The sequence below is a fragment of the Corvus moneduloides genome, chromosome Z, assembly GCF_009650955.1.
Source record: "Corvus moneduloides isolate bCorMon1 chromosome Z, bCorMon1.pri, whole genome shotgun sequence".
Lineage (NCBI taxonomy): Eukaryota > Metazoa > Chordata > Aves > Passeriformes > Corvidae > Corvus > Corvus moneduloides.
The window spans coordinates 68,094,688-68,116,354 of NC_045511.1; the positions used below are offsets into that span (position 1 = coordinate 68,094,688).

At 40.4% G+C, this 21,667-nt stretch overlaps 1 protein-coding gene across 5 annotated transcripts in view; it reads left to right on the forward strand.

Moving 5' to 3' along the window:
• Positions 1-21,667, forward strand: part of LOC116437908 (3'-5' RNA helicase YTHDC2-like) — a 49,412-nt gene that overhangs the window by 21,035 nt on the left and 6,710 nt on the right. Inside the window, exons 2-24 of one of the 5 annotated variants that reach the window (XM_032096263.1) lie at positions 88-178; positions 540-736; positions 2,464-2,663; positions 3,270-3,436; positions 5,880-5,982; positions 7,182-7,338; positions 9,489-9,596; positions 10,693-10,841; positions 11,220-11,355; positions 11,711-11,837; positions 12,847-12,912; positions 13,678-13,856; positions 14,027-14,123; positions 14,200-14,287; positions 14,389-14,469; positions 15,414-15,496; positions 16,774-16,879; positions 17,015-17,134; positions 17,483-17,755; positions 18,276-18,402; positions 18,879-19,084; positions 19,687-19,882; positions 21,003-21,112. In XM_032096263.1, coding sequence (XP_031952154.1) covers positions 88-178; positions 540-736; positions 2,464-2,663; positions 3,270-3,436; positions 5,880-5,982; positions 7,182-7,338; positions 9,489-9,596; positions 10,693-10,841; positions 11,220-11,355; positions 11,711-11,837; positions 12,847-12,912; positions 13,678-13,856; positions 14,027-14,123; positions 14,200-14,287; positions 14,389-14,469; positions 15,414-15,496; positions 16,774-16,879; positions 17,015-17,134; positions 17,483-17,755; positions 18,276-18,402; positions 18,879-19,084; positions 19,687-19,882; positions 21,003-21,112 — 3,167 coding nt within the window. Of the gene's footprint in view, positions 1-87; positions 179-539; positions 737-2,463; positions 2,664-3,269; positions 3,437-3,778; positions 3,796-5,879; positions 5,983-7,181; positions 7,339-9,488; positions 9,597-10,692; positions 10,842-11,219; positions 11,356-11,710; positions 11,838-12,846; positions 12,913-13,677; positions 13,857-14,026; positions 14,124-14,199; positions 14,288-14,388; positions 14,470-15,413; positions 15,497-16,773; positions 16,880-17,014; positions 17,135-17,482; positions 17,756-18,275; positions 18,403-18,878; positions 19,085-19,686; positions 19,883-21,002; positions 21,113-21,667 lie in introns of those variants that run through there. The other 4 variants (XM_032096265.1, XM_032096264.1, XM_032096266.1 and 1 more) reach the window with 4 other exon arrangements.

Below are 21,667 nucleotides of genomic sequence, written 5' to 3' on the forward strand. Positions count from 1 at the left end.
AATTCTTTGATTCTGTAACACCAGGATAACATGTCAAGAATGCCTGTTGCATTGTTACTGGTTTTTTACTGTTATTTATCATTCTAGAGATGGAATTTCCTTCTAGTTTCACTAGTACTGAAAGAGCGTTTGTTCACCGGCTCTGTCAGTCTCTTGGACTGGTGTCTAAAAGCAAAGGGTAAGTTGGGGTACAATTTTCATTTTTTGGGTGCAGATGAATGGAATTTCATGACTGATGATAGCGTGATTGATGTTTCCAACATAGCCAACTCTGCTGCAAGGAATAGTATTAGAGAAAAAAGTGTAAAAGTAGGCATAGAAATAAGTATCTTTGTTTGTTTGGAAAAACTTGTGGCATGCTTTTTGAGATGGCTTGCTTTTATACTTCATGGGTTTCACGTGTCCATAAAAGAGGCTTCTCACCATGATCTCTGCTTTTTTTAAAAGGTTTTGCATAGAACCTCATACCTTGACAGATAAAAGTTTAACCTAGAGTAGGTCACTTATTCCTACGATATGTTTTCTTTTCCCCCCGACAGAAAAGGAGCAAATCGATACCTGACTGTAAGGAAGAAGGATGTCTCAGAACTGACACATGCAGTCATGGCTTGCGACTTGGCTCTCCGTACGAAACACGCCGTTCGGAGCCTCATTCAGAGCTTTCCCGTCACAAACAAGGAACGCACGGAACTCTTGCCGAGGACAGAGCGAGGAAGTGCCCGTGCTGTTGAATCTGGTACGTTCAGCGTGTCTTCGGATTTGGACTTGTCCGTCAACACCACTCGAAACAACAACGTACGACCCGAGTACAAAACAAACCCCTTTCTGTTCTGTCCCCTTGCCTGCCCTACCATACACCTTTAAACAAACACATGAATTTTCTTTACTTTCAAGGTCTTTTATAACTGGTGTTGTGAGGAACTTGGGCAGTCGTATCACGCACATTGCGATGTCTACCTTGTGCTGAGTTAATTTAGGATCTTTGAGCCAGTTCCAGCCAAATCTTTTCGGAAGCACATTTGTGAAATGTGGCTTCATACAAGTTCCATGAGGTGGGATTGAGTTAATTTAGGATCTGTGCTGAGTTAATTTAGGATCTTTGAGCCAGTTCCAGCCAAATCTTTTCGGAAGCACATTTGTGAAATGTGGCTTCATACAAGTTCCATGAGGTGGGATTGAAGAGTCAGGTCTTACCGTGATGCCATGTGAGAACACCCTTAGGAAAGAATGAGGTTGGCTGTGCTGCTTACAGAAATTCACGTACTTGACAAAGCAAGAAGTTTAGTTTTTGTTTCTTGATCTCTACAAAATAGATTTGATCCTTAAGACACTACTGTCCAGACTTCTTGATTTCTAGGATATGAAGGAGTTCACTGAAGACAAACATCTGATAAAATGTTGGGGTTTTTCTGAAAGCAACGCTTTTATCTAGATTACTGCTTTAACAGCTGTGAGTGGAAGAGCTATACTGTGTTTCTGTGTGCAGAGGTGGCTGTAGTGAAGAGAAAACACTTGTACCAATATGCCTTGTTTAATTAAATATTTCTGATATGTGGTGTCTGTTCTTAAAGCGCTTCCTTTGCTGCTTTTTTCAGTTGTTTCAGTTGTTTAATAGGATTGTTTAATGAACAGAGGGCAGCTATAATAAAAGTACTGAAACACAATGTCTTAGAAATGTAAGGGGTAAGCTAATGAAGAGTCTAACCTTTATCCTTCTCTGCTTTTCAAGCATGTATTTTTAGTTCTCCTAATCTTTTAGTCTGTGTTTGTCTTGGTACAACAGAGCTTGTAATTTAGCATGTGAATCTGTTAATCACGTTAAATATGTATCATTGAGTTTGCAGCAAGCTTTTCATTCTTCTGGAAAATAATGATCAAGGAATTACAGAGTAGCATTTACAGTGCTGGGTTTGAAGCAGCTCCCTCAGAAGATGTGCACGTTTTTTGGCTACTTACGCACTGCTTTCTAACACACCACGCTGCTGTGTGCGTCCAGGACCCCCGATACAGCGCGCTTGGATTAATACGATTTGGGGCAAATGCATGGAATAGCTTAAAGGTTGAACTCTGTGAGCGTGTATTTCTAGGGAAACTGCAGATGTGAAACGTGCACGCAGATACGAAGGCCACCAAAATACACCAGGCTGGTTTTCTCCAGTTTCGTTTCTCTTTCTCCTTTTGCTCTTTGTGGGCTTTTTTGGCATGGAGCAATGCTCTGGGAGAGTCTGGTTGTGTTTGAAATACCTATGAAAGTAATAACTGTTCTGAAAAATGCCTATTTCAAGCACCATAACAGGACGTGTTGCTATGAGTCTGACTTCTAAATGTGTGCCGGGTTTGTCACTTTACTCACAGGGGTGCAGAAAAAGTCAGGCAGGTTAATTGTTAAGTATAATTTTTGAGCAGTGTTTTAGTGACCTTCCTCTGTGTCTGTATAAGTAAATTCTTAATTTCTCTTCACAGAAAACAAAGAATTGAACAAGACAAGCGGTCGACTTAATGACGGTATCCCCCAGGTCCCAGTGAAAAGAGGGGAATCAGAGTTCGATTCCTTCAGGCAATCACTACCAGTTCTTGAAAAACAGGAAGAAATTGTCCAAACAATAAAGGACAATAAAATTGTTTTGATTATAGGAGAGACGGGATTGGGAAAAACTACTCAAGTATGTTTCCTCAATGAAATGAAAAAGATAACAGTATTTATACTAAACTAATGCCGATTTTGTAATATTTGTGGTAAGGGATATTTCTATGCTATTTTAAGGCTTTTGTTTTCCTGTGTGATTGAAAATCTTGTGTTCCAGTTCACTTTCTAGCTTTTGAAATACTAAGCCAGCAGATAGGTACTAAAAGCATGAATGGTTCCTCACAGTTTTCTGATAGATATAATTTTTTCATTAAAATATTACAAAATATTGAGGGGAAAGTAGCTGTGATGTTTGTATAACCCTTTTTCTTCTAAGGCTAGTTCTGTTCTTAGTACGCAGAGTAATATATTTTTTGTGTTAAAATGAGAGATTATCTGCAGGGCTTTTTTTCCTATAGATCTCTCTGAAGCAGGAGAGAGACACTTCAACTTTTTTTTTAAAAAAAACCCTAAACAGGTTATACTTTGAAATTTATTTTATGCCCATTCAGGTATATTTGCAGTTATAATCCTATTGAAAAGTCTGTTGCAACGTGTAGTACTGAGATGCAGTTAAATTGTTTCCCTGTGCTGAGAAAGCTGTGACTTTCTCAAAAAGTAAATTTGAACCACTTCTTTCCAGATCCCTCAGTTTATCCTTGATGACTGCTACAAGAATGGAGCTCCCTGTCGTGTGTTTTGCACTCAGCCGAGACGTTTAGCAGCTGTTGCTGTGGCTGAAAGGGTGGCAGCAGAAAGGAGAGAGAAGATTGGCCAGACAATTGGTTACCAGCTCCGGTTGGAAAGCAGGTACTAATGGTGCTTCTAAGTGTCAGTTGATCTCGTGCTGGTATCGTGAATCTTGTGTACCTTTAAACTGCAGTATATTTGGGATGCAGCCCCATAAATCATAGGTGGGGTATGTTATTGCGGGGAAGGAAGACTTAGGAGTGAGAAGGACAGCTTTCTTCCTGTATTTTGCCGTTCCATGTAGTAGCTTGTCATACTGAACTGAATTGCAAGTGCTTTCTATTGGTTTCTTCTAGGGAGTGTGTGCATGTAAATCCTTGTCTGATTTTCAGATCAAGTCTACACTTTCCTCTCTTCTTTTTTTTTTCCCCTCTCTACATTTGACATGTGTGGATCCCAAAGTTCTGCAAGCTTTGAAGGTAGGTAGGAAGACCAGCATGCTGTAACAAACATATATAGTGTGAGTTGGTATGGGTCATAAAAGGGAGAACAACAAAATTGGAAAGTGACTGATGAAGCTGAGCATTATTTACCAGTCCAGTTTGGGTTAAGTTTACTGTGCTTCAGCTTTCAAAACATGAAGTGACGTCAAAGTAGAGCTTTCAGTCACTTGATGAATTTGTCTGTGGAGCAGAGTGTGAACGGGTTTTTACATCTTTGCACTGTGTAGCCAGTGACATTTCAGGGAAGGGGCGACAGCTGGGATATGAGTGACCAGAAGGTGGCAAAAGGTTGTGTTGCTTGAATGAACGAAGATAACACACGGCTGAGGAAAACGAATGTGCTTGAACAACAAAGCCAAGACAAGAATTGGAATGTGCATGGGAAAGCTCACGAGGCTATTAAGGGATTAGAAGAGCTGATGAAGATGTATCACAAATAAGCTGAATGATTAATGTCTGGAATACTGGATACTGTGCTGGCAGAAGAAGAGCAAAGTCAGATGAAAATGGAAGAAAATCCATCTTGAGAAGAATCAATGCATTTACTCCAGAGAAACACTAAAAGGGAGAGATGACAATATTTCCAGCTGTGCACAGAAAAGATCTGGAGTGGAGGTGTTTAGGGGTGCTTATAGTAAGAAAGAAGTCTAATTTTTAAAGTTTTCTTAATGGTCTTCCAGAAGGAGCTGTGGAGGACAGTACAAAGGAACTTTTTGGTTCCTTTGGGATGGCAGCACCAGCGAAAGTAGTGACAATTGCTGTTTTTACTGGGGCAGCTAACTCTGCCCCAGGTGTAGAATAGTTACACTTCAGTATTTTGACTTCCTGAAAAACCAAAGGATCAGCTGATTGCTTTGTGATTTAGTCAGCTGTAGTGTATTAGGTTTGCGTGACAAGGCTTTGGGAGCTGTGGGGCGGCTTTCTGTGAGAAGATGCCAGAAGCCTTCCCTGTGTGTGACAGAGACAGTGCCAGCCAGGACGGACCTGCCTCTGGCCAAGGCTGAGCCCATCTGTGATGGTGGTAGTGCCTCTGGGACAGCAGGGAATGGGGGAGAAAAGCCTGCACAACAGAGGCCGCAGTCCAAGGAGAGCAGCGAGCGCATGTGAGAGGAGCACCTCTGCAGATGGGAAGGTCAGTGCGGGAGGGGAGGAGGTGCTCCAGGTGCCAGAGCAGCCCGAGGTGCAGCCCATGGAGAGGCAGCTGTGCTCCTGCAGCCCATGGAGGTGCCTGGTGCAGCGGAGATCGCCCTGCAGCCCATGCAGGACTCCGTGTTGCAGCAGGTGGGTGCTTGAAAGAGGCTGTGATCCTCTGGGAAGCCGATGTTGGAGCAGGCTCCTGGCAGGACCTGTGGCCCTGTGGAGAGAGCCCCCAGTTTGCTGTCAGGATTGTGGCCCTGTGGGGGTCCCACGCTGGAGCAGGCTGTTCCTGAGGGACTGCACCCTGTGGAAAGGGACCTGTGCTGGAGCAGCTCCCTTTTATGAAGACCTGCAGCCCATGGGAAGGACTCATGCTGGAGAAGCTCATGGAGGACTGTTGCCCATGGGAGAGACCCGTGTTCTCCTTATCCTGGTCCTGACCCTGTGAGTCTTCCATTGTATTTCCTCTCCCCTGCCCAGCTCAGGAGAGGAGGGATAGAGTGGCTTGGGTGGCACCTGGCATCCAGCCAGGCTCATCCCACCACGTGTAGGCAAATACAAAGGCTATATCCAAGCATATGCTGAGGAATTGGAACCTGGTTTTCCACATGGGATTTTCTAGTAAATGGAATGACATGGAGAATGACTGTTTCTCATGGTTCTGTTTAACTTTCTTACTTACTAAAATTTGATGTTTCCAATTAATCCATTGTTCAAAGTTAGGAGCGCAAGCACTAAGAGTTGTTAGGAAATGCCTGGGAATAGGCACAGTTTGAAAACAAGTGGTATGCAGGAGTTCTTTGGTGAGAGAACTGTAACGTCTCTTCTGGTCAGCAGCTGCTTAATTTTTGAGCCATGGAAAGCTGCTAGCAGCCTTTGAGTGGTGCAAAACCCCTGAGTCGTCTCTGTGCTCTGTTCCATAGGGTTTCTCCAAAGACGCTGGTAACATTCTGCACTAATGACATGCTCCTTCGCACGCTGATGGCAGGAGACAGCACCCTCTCCACTGTGACGCATGTGATTGTGGTGAGCATCCTGTGGTCTTTCATGTGTTGCTTGTTAATTGGAAAATGAGGTCCTCGTTTGTTTTATTCAAATTTGCTGAGCGTTTTCGGTGGTTTTGTTTGGTGGAATCTGAATTGACTTTAAAGACTTTCTGAGTCCTTAGTGTAGCATGCATGTTTTGTGCGTTTTGGTGCTTTTCTGTGTGTTTGCTTGTGTTTTTCCCTGGAAAAACGTCTTATTTTATGTTCATGCCAGTAATTAGGTGTGGAATCAGGAGGAGTTGAGGAGGACAGAAGTGTAAATTTTTCTGAAATTCCTCTGTCAGCAGAAAAGCCTTAGGGAGGCTTAGATGTGGTTTGATATGATTGTGTCAGAATTTCTGTTATCGTGTATTTGTTTCAGCAATACCAGGTTTTCAGTCCATTTGTTTGCCCAGTGTTTCCAAGGTAATGTGCAATCTAATTGCTAGCAAATTGTTCAGGAGCATTCATTTATGATTGTGTTAATATTCCTATTGTGGAATTCCATAAGTAAGGGGAACCAGAATGTTTATGGCAAGATTTAAGTATTCCACTACTGAAGACAAAAAAGTCGTGGTAAGTTTAGGTGCCTACCTGTTTATCAGAGTTAAAAAAGCATGAGAGTGGTCTATTAATTCTTGATGTCAGCCTACAAACCTTGTATTTGAGTCCTTGTTTCATTCATTCATAATACAAAACAAAACAGAAGAATGACAAAGATGATTAACCAGTTACGTCCTTAATTTATAGGCTTTGTGTATGACTTGTCTAAGCAATGTCTTTTTTTCTGATTATGTGGTGTCATTCATTTCTTTAAATGCTCTTCAGTTGTGAAGTGAGAATTTATTAAAATAAGATTTGTAGGATTTGTGGTTTGTGACCTTTTCTTTAAATTTGGCTTCCAGTACAAAATTAGAGAGCTTTCAGACATTTACTTTGGCCTCTGATTAAGGTGTGTGTGGCTTGTGCATTGCAGCGTGCTCTGCTCTGATAAAAACTTTTTGAAACTTTTTTTTTGCTTGTGGATAGTTTAAAAAAAAACCCTTACCTTAAGCTAGATTTACACATTTTAAGGCCTCTGTAATGTACCACCAAATCATGTATTTTATTTTTTAAAAAAAAAGGTTTGTATTTGTCAGAAGTTATGATCTTGAATCTGTGATGTTTGTTTATCTCTTGTTTTTTTTCCTTTTATTACAGGATGAAGTACATGAGAGGGATAGGTTCAGCGACTTCTTGCTAATAAAACTGAGAGATGTGCTGCAAAACCAGAATAATTTAAAACTAATTATTTCTAGTGCTGCTCTAGATGCAAATCTTTTTATTAGGTATTTTGGAAGCTGCCCAGTAATACACAGTAAGTACTTCTCTTAACTCTTAAATCTGAATATAACTGCCCCAGACTCACAGATTTCAGTGAACTGTAGCAAACTACTCTGAGTAAAGGCACGTGGTGAATACACTGAGAATTACAGCAGTGCCTGTTCTTTGTGTCTTCAGGTTTCTTGTTTCTTAACTATTTGCGCCTGCTTCAGAGGGAAGTGTTTTTATCGATGGAAGTTCTGTGAATGCAGGAATGTCCTGGCCCTCTCCACGTTTAATTCAAGAAGTAGGAAAAGGTTACTGAAGTGCTGTCTCCGTGCTGGTACAGGACTTAGGAGCTACATTAGTGTGATGCATATTAATACATTGCAGCAGATTCTAATTCTTCAGATCTCATAAAGGTTGTTACTGGACGAATCGCAGATAACTGTACCTGTTCAGTTGAGAAATACAGGAGGCCTAGGCAGGTTTGGTTTCCTGCTTCAATCACATGATTCTTTGTTTTAAAGGAAATTAGTAGCTGTTCCTCTGGGTAAATACTCAGAAAAGACATCCAGTTTCTGTTAGTTTATGGTCAGCCTCGGTTACCTGCAGTTAGATGACTTTCAGATGCAAAGAAAAGTTCCCATTATTGCTGCTTTAATTTCATTTGACTGATCTTTAGGAGAGGCAAAATACAGATGTGTGGGAGATGGGGGGTTTGCGTGGGCTTGTTTTGTTTTTCCCACCCTCCTGGCTTGCAGGTTTTCTGCATGGGTGACCTCCTCTGGCAGCTTGCAGTCCTCTTCCTTTTTCAACAATGATGTCCAAGTTTATTGTATTTTCAACCGTAGCTATTAAGAGAAATGCTTTATTTGACAATCAGGTAGACTCTCTGCATGTCAGCCTGTTTTTTTAAAAATCTCAACATTTCTAGGAAATGGGTGGAATCAGTTATTGGTTTGTTTTAGCAAATGTTCGTGACAAGGAAACCTCGTTGGTTTTTTTACAGATAGAAGTGTTTCTTTCTAGTTCCCAGTTCTGAACTTCTGCCTAGTAAAATGAGGCTTGCAACTTGTTTGAGACAGGAATCTGTCTCAATTACACATGATTTCATGTTCTCTGAATTTTTTTTTGCAAGGGAGAGCCTCAGCTGTGATTGCTGTGTGGCTTTCCAGTTTACTCTTCTTGCAGCTTCCTATTCTTTTAGATGAGTATATTTGTTTTGGAAATTCTGCTGAGAGTCGCTCCAGTTTACCACAGTGGTTATGCTGGTTGTGTAGCAGGCCAATAGCAATTGGAAAGATGTTTTTTCCTTTTTTGTTTTTGAGAATTTAAGAATTAAAAGAAGTGGCTTTAGACTTCTGTCTGTTAATGTAATGAAAAAGGTTTGCTTCTCCTTCAGCAATATGGCTGACAAAATCCTGACCACAGAAACCAACATTTTGTAGTTGTGGATTGCTGTAGTACACAGAGTTTGTGCTGGGTGTTGGAAGGCTTCCTCTATGACAGCTTCTCGAAGTATGTGAACTGTAGATGGTTCTTTCTGAAGGAAAATCCTGAGTGATCTAAAGTCATCTTAAGGTACCAGAAATCAAAATGTCAAGATTTGAATTCTTCATGCGAAAAGCATCCTTTAGTGTTCACAGATAAGGTCTAGAAAAGAGTCATGTTGAAAAAGAAGGATAAATTATTAGGAGGTAAAGACCACTGGGATGTCTCATCTGTCCAGAAGTATTGAGTAAAGAAAGCCCAGCTTTGCTGAATCAGTTGAGGACGCTGAGAAAAGTCTTATCTCCTCGCATACTTCTCATGAAAGAAAGTAGTTCAACACAAAGATGTACTGTCTCCTTGTGGAGTCTTGCACAAAGCTGTATTAATTGCTTGTTAAATAGTTGTATTTTTACTCCAGGTGGCAGGCTTACGTGGTGAGTTCTTGTTTGTAACCCTAAACAAAAATGGCTGTTTTCTTCTTCTCATTTGAAAAAATTGCAGTTAATAACTCTGAATCTTATGAACATCTCTTGCTATAACAGCTGATATAATTGAAGAGGTTAATGAGAAACAAGATAGCATTTGACTTTGGAAATGTTTTGTATAATTTTAAGAAAAATGAACTCCACTGAAGATAATTTTTTTAAAAAAATAATGCTCTAAGTGAAGCTGGGGAATATCTCGTCTTTTATGGAATTTTTGTACTTTCAGTCCAAGGAAGACCTTTTGAAGTTAAAGAGATGTTTCTGGAGGACATTTTGCGAAGCACTGGGTATACAAACAAAGGGATGGTAAAGTACAAAAAAGAGAAGCAGCAAGGTTGGTGACCTAGTTAATCGTAAGGGTTGGCAATGAGAAGCATTGCTTGATTGAACAAACGATTAACAGGATGATTTTGTGTTAAAATTCCAAAGTCAGGAGATGAAGTGAGACGTGATTAGATGCCAGCAAGTGTCTTTAAGCTCTCAGCATTTGCATTATTGAAATGTAATGTTCATGGAAGTTCATGCAATTAAAGAAGAAAATTCACTTTGGTTTAGTGGTTGCGTTCTTTTTACTTTCAGTTGATAAATGTCTTATTTTTTCTAATTATTATGGTGTAGAATTACATATAATTGGGGGCTCTGCCCACATGAAAACTACAGGAGCAGAGGATGCTCTGTACCTTTGGGTGCAAATTCAAGTGCAGCTGTTAAAGGAGGCAGGATTTTGTACACCTTGCACAAAATGTACAAGTTGTTCTTATTAGTATTTTTCACTGGATTCTTCAGACGTGGATGTATTTTTAAATAAGCATTCACACTCTTAAACTAAATATAATTGGTTTTCAGTTGATTAGGTAGCTATTACTTCAGCAGTTTTTCTGGCAACTGAAAGTCATGATCCTAATGATCATTTAAAGAAAATTTTAAAAAAAGGCAAACCCCAAGCTAAAACATACAGTCCTAACTGGATGTTTATCCCAGTGCTCAGCTCTGATCCCTGTGGATAGAAAAGTTCAGTTAGACACTGGTGTCTTCTACTGTTTCTTCCACTTGCATGCAAAAATAAGTTGTTACGTGCAGGGGCTGTATCACTTGTCTCCGGAATTCCACTTCTGGAGAAAGATCTGGGCTGAGATTGTGTAGAAGGTAATTCCTTAGGAAGCTCCTTTGACTGCAGTAATTTGGAATAATGGAGGCTTAGGGGGTTAAACACCAAAATGGTGGGGTTTGCCTTCTTCTCACAGCACTTGTTTGCAGTGGTGCCCTTTGGGTACCCTTAAACACGTCATTTATGTTGGACTGTAGCAGCATTGTAGATTAAATAAAGCTGAATAGGTAAAACTTTGAGCTGCTGTAATTATTTTTTAATAGAAAACAATGGATAATAAAGATGACTCTCAAAATTTCTTGGGAAATACTTTGCATTCTAGAAGAGAAACAGAAAACCACTCTTGCTGAGTGGTGTTCCGCTCAAGAAAACACCAACAAACTGGCATGTCGGAGACAAAAATCAGTTCCAAGGGCAAATGAAGAGTACAGTCTGTTGGATGATGGTGGTGACACAGTATTTAATCAACTGGTAAGATTTTCCTTTTGTTGCAAGAGAAGTTTATGTTTGTGTTCCATTACTAGCCGTTTAAAGTGTGTTATCTGAAGCGCCGTAGGCTCTCAGGTATTAACACGTTTTAAGGGTCGCTTTGCTAGGACGAGCTGCTCTGGCTGAAGTGGGCTTTCCGGTTACGGTGGTTGTACGCAGCTTTTCCTCAGATCAAATGGCTCGACTGCCCCTGTGTGAGTACTTGCATAGGACGCAGTCAGTGCTTTAACTGATGCCTGAGTGGTGGATTTCTGATTGCTGCTGGGAAAACTAGCTGTTCAAATTCTTTGTGGGTAATGTGTGAGAATAAAGACACCTCTTGGAAGAGATTCATCTTTCAGTGTTGTTTTTTCTCCTCAGGCTGAAAAGGATGTGAATTGCCTTGAACCGTGGATAGTAAAAGAAATGGATTCCTGTCTGTCTGACATCTGGTTGCATAAAGATATTGATTCCTTTGCTCAGGTGTTCCATCTAATTTTAACTGAAAATGTCAGTGGTAAGTTTTGTATGTTATTACATAACAAAAAAGCAACCACAAATTCATTTAAATTTCTATGGCTACTTTCATCTTCAGTTTCAAATGTTGTTACTTTTGCATTCTGATGCCTACTGAAAAAATGAATAGGGCTAGCAGAATTAATGAGTTGTTCAGTTCATTGTTGTTTTGAAGTATTGGCAGAAGTGTGCTTCTAAAACAATGTGGAATTCCCATGAGCTGACTGCAGAGATGAGTGAGGAAACAAATTCTCTTTGGGCTGGAATTTGAAAGCAATATTTGTAGAATATTTTGAAAAAAAAAAACCATTTCTCTTGGGTTTGCTGATTTTTTTTTTTTTTTTTTTACTTCTCAGTTGATTATAGGCACAGTGAGACTGGTGCGACTGCTCTGATGATTTCTTCAGGGAGAGGCTTTTTGAGTCAAGTAGAACAGCTGATCAGTATGGGAGCAAGTATCCACTGCAAATCATCCAATGGCTGGTAACAAACAAACAGAGAAACCAAAAGATAGATTTATTTGTCAACATAGGAGAGAGAAAGAAAATTCTGTAACATCTGAATTAATTTGCTAACTTACCAGACTGCTGTAAGAGCTATAGATTTTGACAGCCTAAACCATTTCTAACTTCTGTTGAAGCACATTGTTTTCCATAAATTCTACATGGAATTCTTAATTACACAGTCTTGATTATGGGCTATAAGCTTGGTTTCAGTGTGTCTTATTTAAGACACTGGTTAGTGGAAAGATTGTAATCTGCTGGATTCCACCAGAATGTTTGGTGATTCTTATTTTCATGGAGTTACCTGTGTAAGAAGATCTTTGTGTTATGCTTCTAAATATGCTGTAGCATGTAAAAATATTTGTGAATCTGTAGAGACTCAAGCTTTGTGGTCATGAAGTGTGTCTTCATATAAACAGGAAGTACAGTAAGTAATTGTAGTATGGAAGGCTAAGAATTAGGATTCCAGGGCTCTGATATTTGTTCCAACACTTGAAAAACTTGGGAAGGAATGCAGTTTAAAGGTAAACCAGTGAACTGCACTGTGAGGAGGACAACTTCTGAAAGGCATGAAATAGCCCAGTGTTTTCCCACATTTTGATGAAAAACGCCTGGGGTGTGACTTTTTGGGACGACTTAAAGGGTACTGCAAACAAGCAGGTCTGATCTCTGCACACTGGTGTGGGCTTTTTAAAGGAATGGCACACTGTTCCTTGTTCCACGTTTCCTTGTGCGTGTTTGTGTTGTCCTCCTGTGTAAAACTGACACTCTTGTGTGGTAAGGAACTGAGTTACCTGAAAATCGGGTCGCTGTTACGCGTGTTCATGCACTTCAGAATGGGAAGTTGCAGATCCAGCAGTAACAGCATTGCTAGCAATACAGAAATGGACACAAAAGTGTGGTGCCAGCTGTCTCCTCGCATGATGTGCTATTCATACTCGTCTTTTGAAGTGGAAAATCTGGTCAGAATACTTGTGCCACTCTTTCAGGACGGCTGTGGACTGGGCTAGGCGCTTCAGACAGACAGAGGTTGTTGATCTGTTGGAATCCTACAGGTGAGCTGTAACTGCTTTGCGGAAGGAGTTGTGGTGAAGGGAAATTTGAGGTTTGTGTTCTTTTAATCAGAGCAGGTTTTAGCTTTTTATGCTTTAAAATCTGGGCTAAATAGCAATACCTTTTTTTTGAGAATAGGAATATTTCAAAAGCAAAGAACAAAAACGTTTGTAGTCAGTGTCATGTTGTTTAGGTTAGCACAACTTGCTGATTCTATACTATGAACCATTTTATCTTCACATGCTTATTTTGGAAACAAATCTGTCACGTGTTTTTATCTGTGTATTGTTGATACACAATAGACGTAGTAAAGAAACTTTATCGCAGTAACGTGTACACTAGGCCATTCAAGAATGCTTCTTTGATTGACTTAAGCTATCAGAGTTGAGGTAGTGTTTTGTAAAGGTTACATTATTCTAATTTCTCTTAGTGTAGTTTCTGCTAGTGGGAAATTTTTGGAAAATACGTATCTTTTAAATATTTTTCCTTGAACTGATAAACGAGAAATGTCTTCAAACTTTCATTCACTTACGGTTGTGTCTCAATGAAGTTTAAGAAAACTAAAGTTAACACTGAAAATTGGAAGTTGCATGCTTTGTTGGGTTAACATTTAAGTCAGTGAACAGTACTAGTACTGTGATTCTCTTCTGCTACACTTAAAAATAAAAATTCAAGACCGGTGGTCATGTTGGTCTTGATCTAAGTTTGAGTTGATGGCTGAATGCAAACCTGGAGGGAACAGCCTTCTGCGTATTTTTTTATTACAGTGCTTCATTTGGATTTGGAAATCTGGATGAAAGTTCCCTGGTCCAAAAAAGTGGTAGTGACCTTAGTGCAGAGGACAGAGAGCTACTGACAGCTTATCATCACAGCTTTGATGATGAAAAAGTGGATCTGGATCTGACCATGCACTTACTCCACAGCATCTGTCGTAGCTGTGATGCGGGTAGGTAAATACCCACACTCCCAGTGAATTGTTGTGGATTCAGCTTCTGATGAATCCTGCTCACTCTTTGGAAATCCCCAAAAGTTAAAACCTTCCGAGTGCTGGTCTACGTGGCGCTGACATATGTTTGAATCTTCTGTTTAACTCTGCAAACGCATTTCCGTCTTTAGGAGCCATTTTAATATTTCTTCCTGGATATGATGAGATAGTGAGCCTGAGGGACCGCATTCTTTTTGATGACAAGAGATTTGCTGATAATGCTCCCAGGTAAAACCTTTAGTTTCTGTGGCTTTCCATTGCTTCTTTAAAGGATCCTTAAAACGTGCTTTTTGTCTTGCATTAGATACCAAGTTTTCATGCTTCATTCGAGTGTGCAGACTTTGGATCAGAAAAAAGTGCTTGAAACTCCACCTTCTGGCGTCCGCAAAATTGCAAGTATCAGAGGGCTTGGTCAGATGCGACAGTGATCTATTTTGCCTTTGCTTCTACAGTTACTATAGTTTTGGTTGTTTGGTTGTTTTTTTCATTGCAGATTCTTTCTACTAATATTGCAGAAACCAGCGTAACAGTCAGTGATGTTGTGTTTGTCATTGACTCAGGCAAGGTGAAAGAGGTACGGCTGCCTTAAATTGTCTTTGGGAAGTGAACTTCCTAGTGCCATTCTAAAACACACGGTGCATAAATTTTGGAGAGCTTTTTTTTTTAACTTATCAGTAGGCTGAGAGCTAGTGCCTGTCAGGCAACAGACCTCACTGAGACCTCACTCATCCATTTGTTTTATGACAAACACTGTAAATAGCTAGCTGTCTAAAAGCCCTGTAAAAACTAACGTAGGTTGAGGTGTTGATGGATCTTTTTTTTTTTTTGTAATTCAGTATTTCGGTTTGATTTTTAAAACAAGTCCTCCGTTTAGACCACCACCTTCCTGAGACTTGGAGGACACTGGGAGTTCCTTTTGTCCTACTATTGTGTCAAGTCCAAAAAGAACCCATTAAGCTTTTAAGCACTTTTTTGGGTGTGTTGCATGCCTATTCCTAAGTTACTTGTTCAAGAAAAGTGAGATAACATAACGAGGCAATTTAAGACCTAGTGTATGGCTTTGAAAATGGAGTTGGATTTCGTAGGAGATCCACACACCAAATTTCTGAAGTTCTTATAATACAATTTCTTTTGGTAATTTTACATCAAATCTAGGAAAATAAGGAGGTAATTTCCAAGTGAGATAAAGAGGAAAACTTTATTTGGTATAATAATGTATTTTTGCTTGCTTTGTGATATCTCAGGACGCAGACCTGACGTATCTTTTACTGACTTGCAATTGCCTGTTGACTAGAAAAAGTTTAATTTTGAAAACTGTGTAGCACAAAGATACTGCAAAGGAGGTACCATCATAAATTCACGGGAAACTGAGACGATATCTTTGTGCCAGAAGCTGCTGTATATATTACTATGTCATACTTTTCAGAGAACTTTTGTTGGTAATCTAAATAACTAGTAACTTCTATTTCATGTGCCCTATTCAGTCTTGGGCTTATGTTCCTTTCTTTGTTTTTATAGAAGTCTTTTGATGCACTGAGCTGTGTTACAGTGCTAAGAATGGGGTGGATTTCAAAAGCCAGTGCTATCCAGAGAAAAGGCAGGTAATAAATGCCTCATAATGGTTCTTATTTCGCAGATCTCCACCGTCCTGTGTGTTAAGAATAAAGCACACAGCATAATAACTGTTTCTAGCCTAGTCCAGTGTCGTGTTGGACAATGGCCAGCACTCATTCTCTGCAGATGAGTAGGGGTCAGCATGTATTTCCTTGGAATCATTTCCCAAGTTGTAGAAAAGTGATGCTCAGGCATTTCCCAAAGGTCTAGGTTGTTTTCCACCCCATTAATTTTTAGCGGGGGGGGCTCCTGGGTGCAGGAGAGCCAGCCAGAGACACGACACGAACACCGATACGATTTGAGCATCGTGCTCCGTTTTATTGTTTACCTTCACCAAGTTAGACTTTTTCAAAGTTCACGCCCCTTTCCCATGAGAAAGCCTCGAAGCAGCGGGGGAGCTGACCAGTGTGTGCCTTTTCCCAAGGCTGTTCAAGGCTGCCAGCTAGCAGGTGCCTTGCAAGCCTGTCTTCAGCCTGAGGCCCCGTCAGGGCTACTTCTGCAACAGCCCTGGGATGCCCAAGCTCTCCTGGGGTATCTCATGCCCCTGTTCCACAAGGAATTCCTCTACATTAATTTGTTCTCCTTCCTCTTTCTCCCACGTAGCACCAGCAGTCACAGTGTCCACCTGTTTTCACACCTTGTCTTTGGGCAGAGGACTGCCTATTTCACTTTCTCCAAACTATCCATGACTTAACAGGCCATGATCATATTCTTCCCTACACTGTAGGTGAGGGCTTGGAAGTTTTGTAGCAACAAATGCCCGTTTCATCAATTCTGTTGGCATTAAGCTTCAAGTATTTCTGTGTGGATGTGAGAATTTGCTGTCTCTGTCCCTTCAGTCACAAGCTATTTAATCTTTATTCTGCCTTTTACTCCAAGAGTAACTTGAGTTTGGGGGATGCGCAGGGAAGAAACGAAGTTCGCAGCTTAGATTCCTTACAGCAAAGGATGATTGAGATTTGGACTGGTCTTAGGTTAGCAAAAAACCCACAGCCTTTACTTAGATAAGCCTTGTTTTTGTTTCTCCAGATTTCTCAGTGTTGGGTTAAAATTACAATAAAAAATTTCCATGCCATCAAAAAATAATCCACGCTTGGAAAACTCACAGTCTGTGTGTGACTTACACTTAGCAACACCTTCTTCACAGAACTGCTTCTGCTTTTCCGTTCTAAGTTTCCGTGTCTCTTTGCTGGCTTTTGGTTGGTTGGGGTTTTTTTTAGAAAAAAATCCTAATTTTCACAACTTCCCATACTTTATTTTCAAGGGCTGGGCGCTGTCAGCCTGGAGTCTGTTTTCGTCTCTTCAGCAGGCTCCGATTTCAGAATATGTTGGAATTTCAGTCTCCAGAACTTCTAAGAATGCCACTTCAGGTGCATGTTCAGTTTGAAATTGTAACTTTAAAAAATTTAATGTCATCAAACCATACTATTAATTGCAAAAAATCGTGTGTTGGGTTTGTTTCCAAGTCTTAGTAACCTTTTTTTCTTCTGCCTTTGAACTTGCAGGAGATTTGTTTATACACAAAGCTTCTGGCTCCAATTAATTGTCCAGTTGTGGACTTTCTTATGAAAGCTCCTGATCCTCCGCCTGCTGTAACTGTCAGAAATGCTGTGCACATGCTTAAGGTCAGGAAAGGAATAGGTTTAGGTGGGAATTTCATTTGATTCCATATTTGTGGTGTAGCAGCCTATCTTACTGGCTTCTGTTTGTACTGAAGCTGCTTTTAATTACTTCAGGATGTTTTGAATTTTTGTTTATTGTCTGTTTTCATTTTGTGTGTGGGGGATGTGTTTTTCCATGTTAGAGAAGAGAGTGATTCAAAGTCGTCTCTGTTAATAGTTGGACTTGCTGTTTTAGTGTTTGGGAACAAGTCTGGTTAATGCCCGGTATTCACATCCTTTCTGCTTTCACTGTAAACTGATTTAGTCCACTGTCCCTGTCCCCCTCTCCTTTGTTTGTTTGTTTATAAACAGACCATAGATGCCATGGACCCTTGGGAAGATCTCACTGAGCTTGGTTACCACCTCACTGAATTACCTGTAGAGCCACACCTGGGTAAAATGGTGTTGTATGCTGTTGTGCTGAAGTGCCTGGATCCTGTTCTGACCATTGCCTGTGCTCTTGCCGGCCAAGACCCTTTTGTGCTGCCCACGCTGGCCTCCCAAAAGCGTGCAGCCATGCTGTGCAGGAAGCGTTTTGCTGCAGGGACGTTCAGTGACCACATGGCCCTGCTCAGGGCTTTCCAGGTAGGATTTCATTTCAGAGAGTACTCATCACAGGAGATCACCCATCAAGGCAAATAATGTACCAGTCAACTTGGATGTAGAGTGCTGGACTGTGATTAAGGCCTTGGAGAAGACGTTATTTTTGCCTAGTGGCTTTCCTGTGTGTTGGACTCATCAATGTGTGAGGGAACACTTTCTGTGGTATGTTTTGTTGATGTTTCCAAACCTTATAAGATTGTGAGCGTTCCAGCCGTGTGCCAACAGTGTGGCTCTTTACATCCTACTACACTGATAACTTCAAATCGTGATCTTAATGTAATGATCTTTATTGAATTAATCATTTTAACTTGACATAATGATCACTGGAGTGAACAGGTAAAGAGAATCTAATTCTTGAAATTAGAAAAAAAATCTAGTTTGATGCATTTACTTCCAGAGTGGGTTTTGCCTTCATTTTATTGACATAAATGTAATTTTTTTAAAATACATTTTTTAGTTTTAGTTAGTCAAACTGATAGGCAAATGTAAAAAACGTTTTCAGGCGTGGCAGAAGGCGCGCGCTGATGGCTGGGAGAGAGCCTTCTGTGAAAAGAACTTCCTATCCCAAGCCACGATGGAAATCATCGTAGGAATGAGAACACAGCTGCTCGGCCAGCTTAGAGCCTCGGGTAAACAGCTTGGAAGAAATTTTAACCTCGTTTTAAAGTCCAGCCTGTAGAACTTGTAACAGAAATAATGTTCACTGGTGTCATTTTTCTTACTTAATTTGAATCAGACCTTCACGTACACGTTGATGCGGGGTGTGGTGTAGATGAGGCAGTGCGGCTGATCTAACCGGAGGCATCCTCATCTCCACATGGCACTGCATTTCAGTGTCAAGATGAATTTCTTTGGGTCATTATGTTTTAGTAAATTATTCCCATAGGAAGTGTCTTTGTATTGTAGAAAGTAATTGTATTCTGTGTTAGTCTACAACCCCTTATCGGGAGGGATTTCAGTGTAATGGTTTCTTCTTGATGCTGTTAAGGTTGGCAGCGGTGAAAGATGCAACAAATTAGTAGTTTATTTCACCTTTGTTTTCAAATTCCTTTTGGGAACCAAACACAAGCTAACATGGCACCGTTTTGTCCTGTTCTTCTGACAGGTTTTGTGAGAGCCAGAGGAGGAGCTGATATTAGAGATGTTAATACTAACTCTGAGAACTGGGCTGTAATTAAAGCTGCCTTAGTGGCCGGGATGTATCCCAATCTTGTGCACGTAGACAGAGAAAGCCTGGTGTTGACTGAACCAAAGGAGAAGAAGGTGCAATTTCATCCTACCTCTGTTCTTGGTCAATCTCAGTATAACAAGGTAAAATCACTTTGAATTTATAGCTCACAAAATAGAGCACTAGAATCTATCAGATGTTTTAGAAACGTCTTTTCCTAGTTGTCAGTACTTTAAAAGCAGCAAGGGCATTAAACACTGCAGCTTTAGAAAATACTTTTCCTACCAGTTGGTAGAATTGGAGTTGGTTCATTTTTCCATTGTTTCAATTAGTCCTTTCTCTAGATGGAACAAGGCAAAATGACAAAAAAACACCCCTAGTTGTAAAATTGTTGTAAAGATATAATCTCTTAAAAGCAAGAAGTTCTGCTCTGAAACTTTTCTTCTTTAACATCTCTTTTTAAAGCAAAGTATTTTGTTTCATGGTGGTAGGATAATTTGTGCATCTGGTTGAATTCTCTCATGCTTTTTTATTTGCATATTTGCTTAATCTCATTCCAGCCCCCTGCCATGGGCAGGGACACCTTCCACTAGTCCAGGTTGCTCAGAGCCCCACGCAGCCTGGCCTTGAACACTGCCAGGTTGAGGCATCCACAATGTCTCTGGATAAAATAAGAAAGATGTTAAAATGTATGCTAACTACAGGTAGAGGGTATAATAGCCCAGTCTTATCTGCTCTTGCACAGGTTCCCCCAGCAGATGGACAAGCTGCAGCCATCCAGGCCCTCCCTACAGACTGGCTTATCTATGACAAAATGACGAGAGCTCGCAAGACAGCAAACATCAGGTGCTGCTCTGTTGTGACACCTGTCACCGTGTCCCTCTTCTGTGGACCAGCCAGACTGCCAAGTAACGCCTTGCAGGCATCTTCAGCCTTCCGAGGTACGCTGGAGTGTGGATTTGGAATGTTTCCATTGGCATGCACCAGTGTGTGATGTGCAAAGCTTCTTTTTCAATCATTTTTAATGCATATGTTGGCGACTTCTGAAATAACAGTGTAATGATTCTTGTAGCTATTCAGGAATAGTTTGTAGGTTCTGTAACAAATGTCTCAGTTTTGGGATTCCTTACAGATTCATATCCATAATTGACACAGTTCTGGGGTCTCAGAAACTACAGTGCAGTTTGTAAGGAGAGAATGCAGCCACAGTGTCTAATGATAATACTAGTACTGAGAAGCATAGCATGTGTGTTCTTTTTCTCCAGACTGCTTTATTTGATACTTCAGACCAGATTATTCAAACTGAATAATTTAGAAACAATCAATGTGGCAAACAAGACATACTGCTTCTAGCTGACACATGCATTTTCAAGGTATTTTCCACTGATAATTTCTAATGTCCATTAGCTGTGCTGTTAACTAGAAGTAATGGAGAATACATAGAAATTTCCTTTTTTTTCTTATTTAAATGGAGTGCTGTAGGAATGGAAGCAAAAATAACTGCTGCTAGTTCTCTAGGTTGAATCAAACTAAAAGTCCAACTTATTTGTGAAGCTTTTCTGTCTTGCTTTTAAACTGTTGACCTTAGAATGGTGTTCATGCTGATTGAATTGCGCTCTAGGAAATAAGGATTCCTAATTAATAGCCATACGTATCTATAATTTTTTTTTCTTACTAGGTTTTTATCTAGTAATCTAGTAAAAAAATCTGCTCTTTTACTAGGAAATAGAGCCACGTGTGGTTTTACAAACAGCTTCAGGCAACAGCTGGATAGTGGCTTGTGAATACTGGTGAAGGTACATGTGTTGAGTCAGACCACATCAGTACAGGTTTTTACACAGTAGGATCTTCAGCAGGTCTGGCTACTTGATTGCTCCTATCTGGAGCAAAGACTCTGCAGTGTATTTGCAGAAAAGAAGAAGTAGTTTTACAACAGTTTACATTGTAAAGTCAATTTTAGAAGGAAAAATATTTATTGCTGGTAATACGGTAGTGTTCAGGTTTTTGTATATAAGTAGAAATAATACAGAAATGCTAATGCACCTTTTCTCTTTAATTCAGGGGGAGGGGTATCTAATGATAGCAGTGACAGTGAGATGGAGGACAAAACAACTGCTGATCTGGCACTACTGAAGCTGGATGAATGGCTTCAGCTCAAACTGGACCCTGAAGTACGTAAGAAATCACTCCTGTGTTTGCTTCATGTAGAAGGATTATAAAAAGATGTAAAAAGGTTTTTGTAACGTTTGAGTAGCCAGGAATTTTCTCTAAGAATGTCATGGTCCGTTGGGGTCTGTCAAACTAAGTACTCTGTGATTTAACCCATATTTCGTGAGCTCATCAAGAGTTAAAGGGCTTCAATCCCCTTTGGCCCAGAGCTGTCACATGAATTCACGTATTCAACGTGCAAGTCGCAAGGTTTTGTAACCTACCACCCATACCTTTCAAACCTTGTACCTATGAGCAAAAAGACAAAAAATAATTGGTCACCTAATCCAACAGTGAGAGTGCTCTTCCCTCTTCCTCCATCATGGGGTGTGGGTGTCCTGTCTCTCACATGAGGGAGCAGGAACGCCTCAGCAGTCCAGATGCTGTTGGATCTGCTTCAGAAACTTTCTGGGCAATATGATGTTTTATGTGTCTGAGCTTGGCAGTTTTGTCTGTTTCCACAAGTGAGCACATTCTGAAGAGACTGCCAGACAAAAGATAAGGGCTGCAGGGGACAG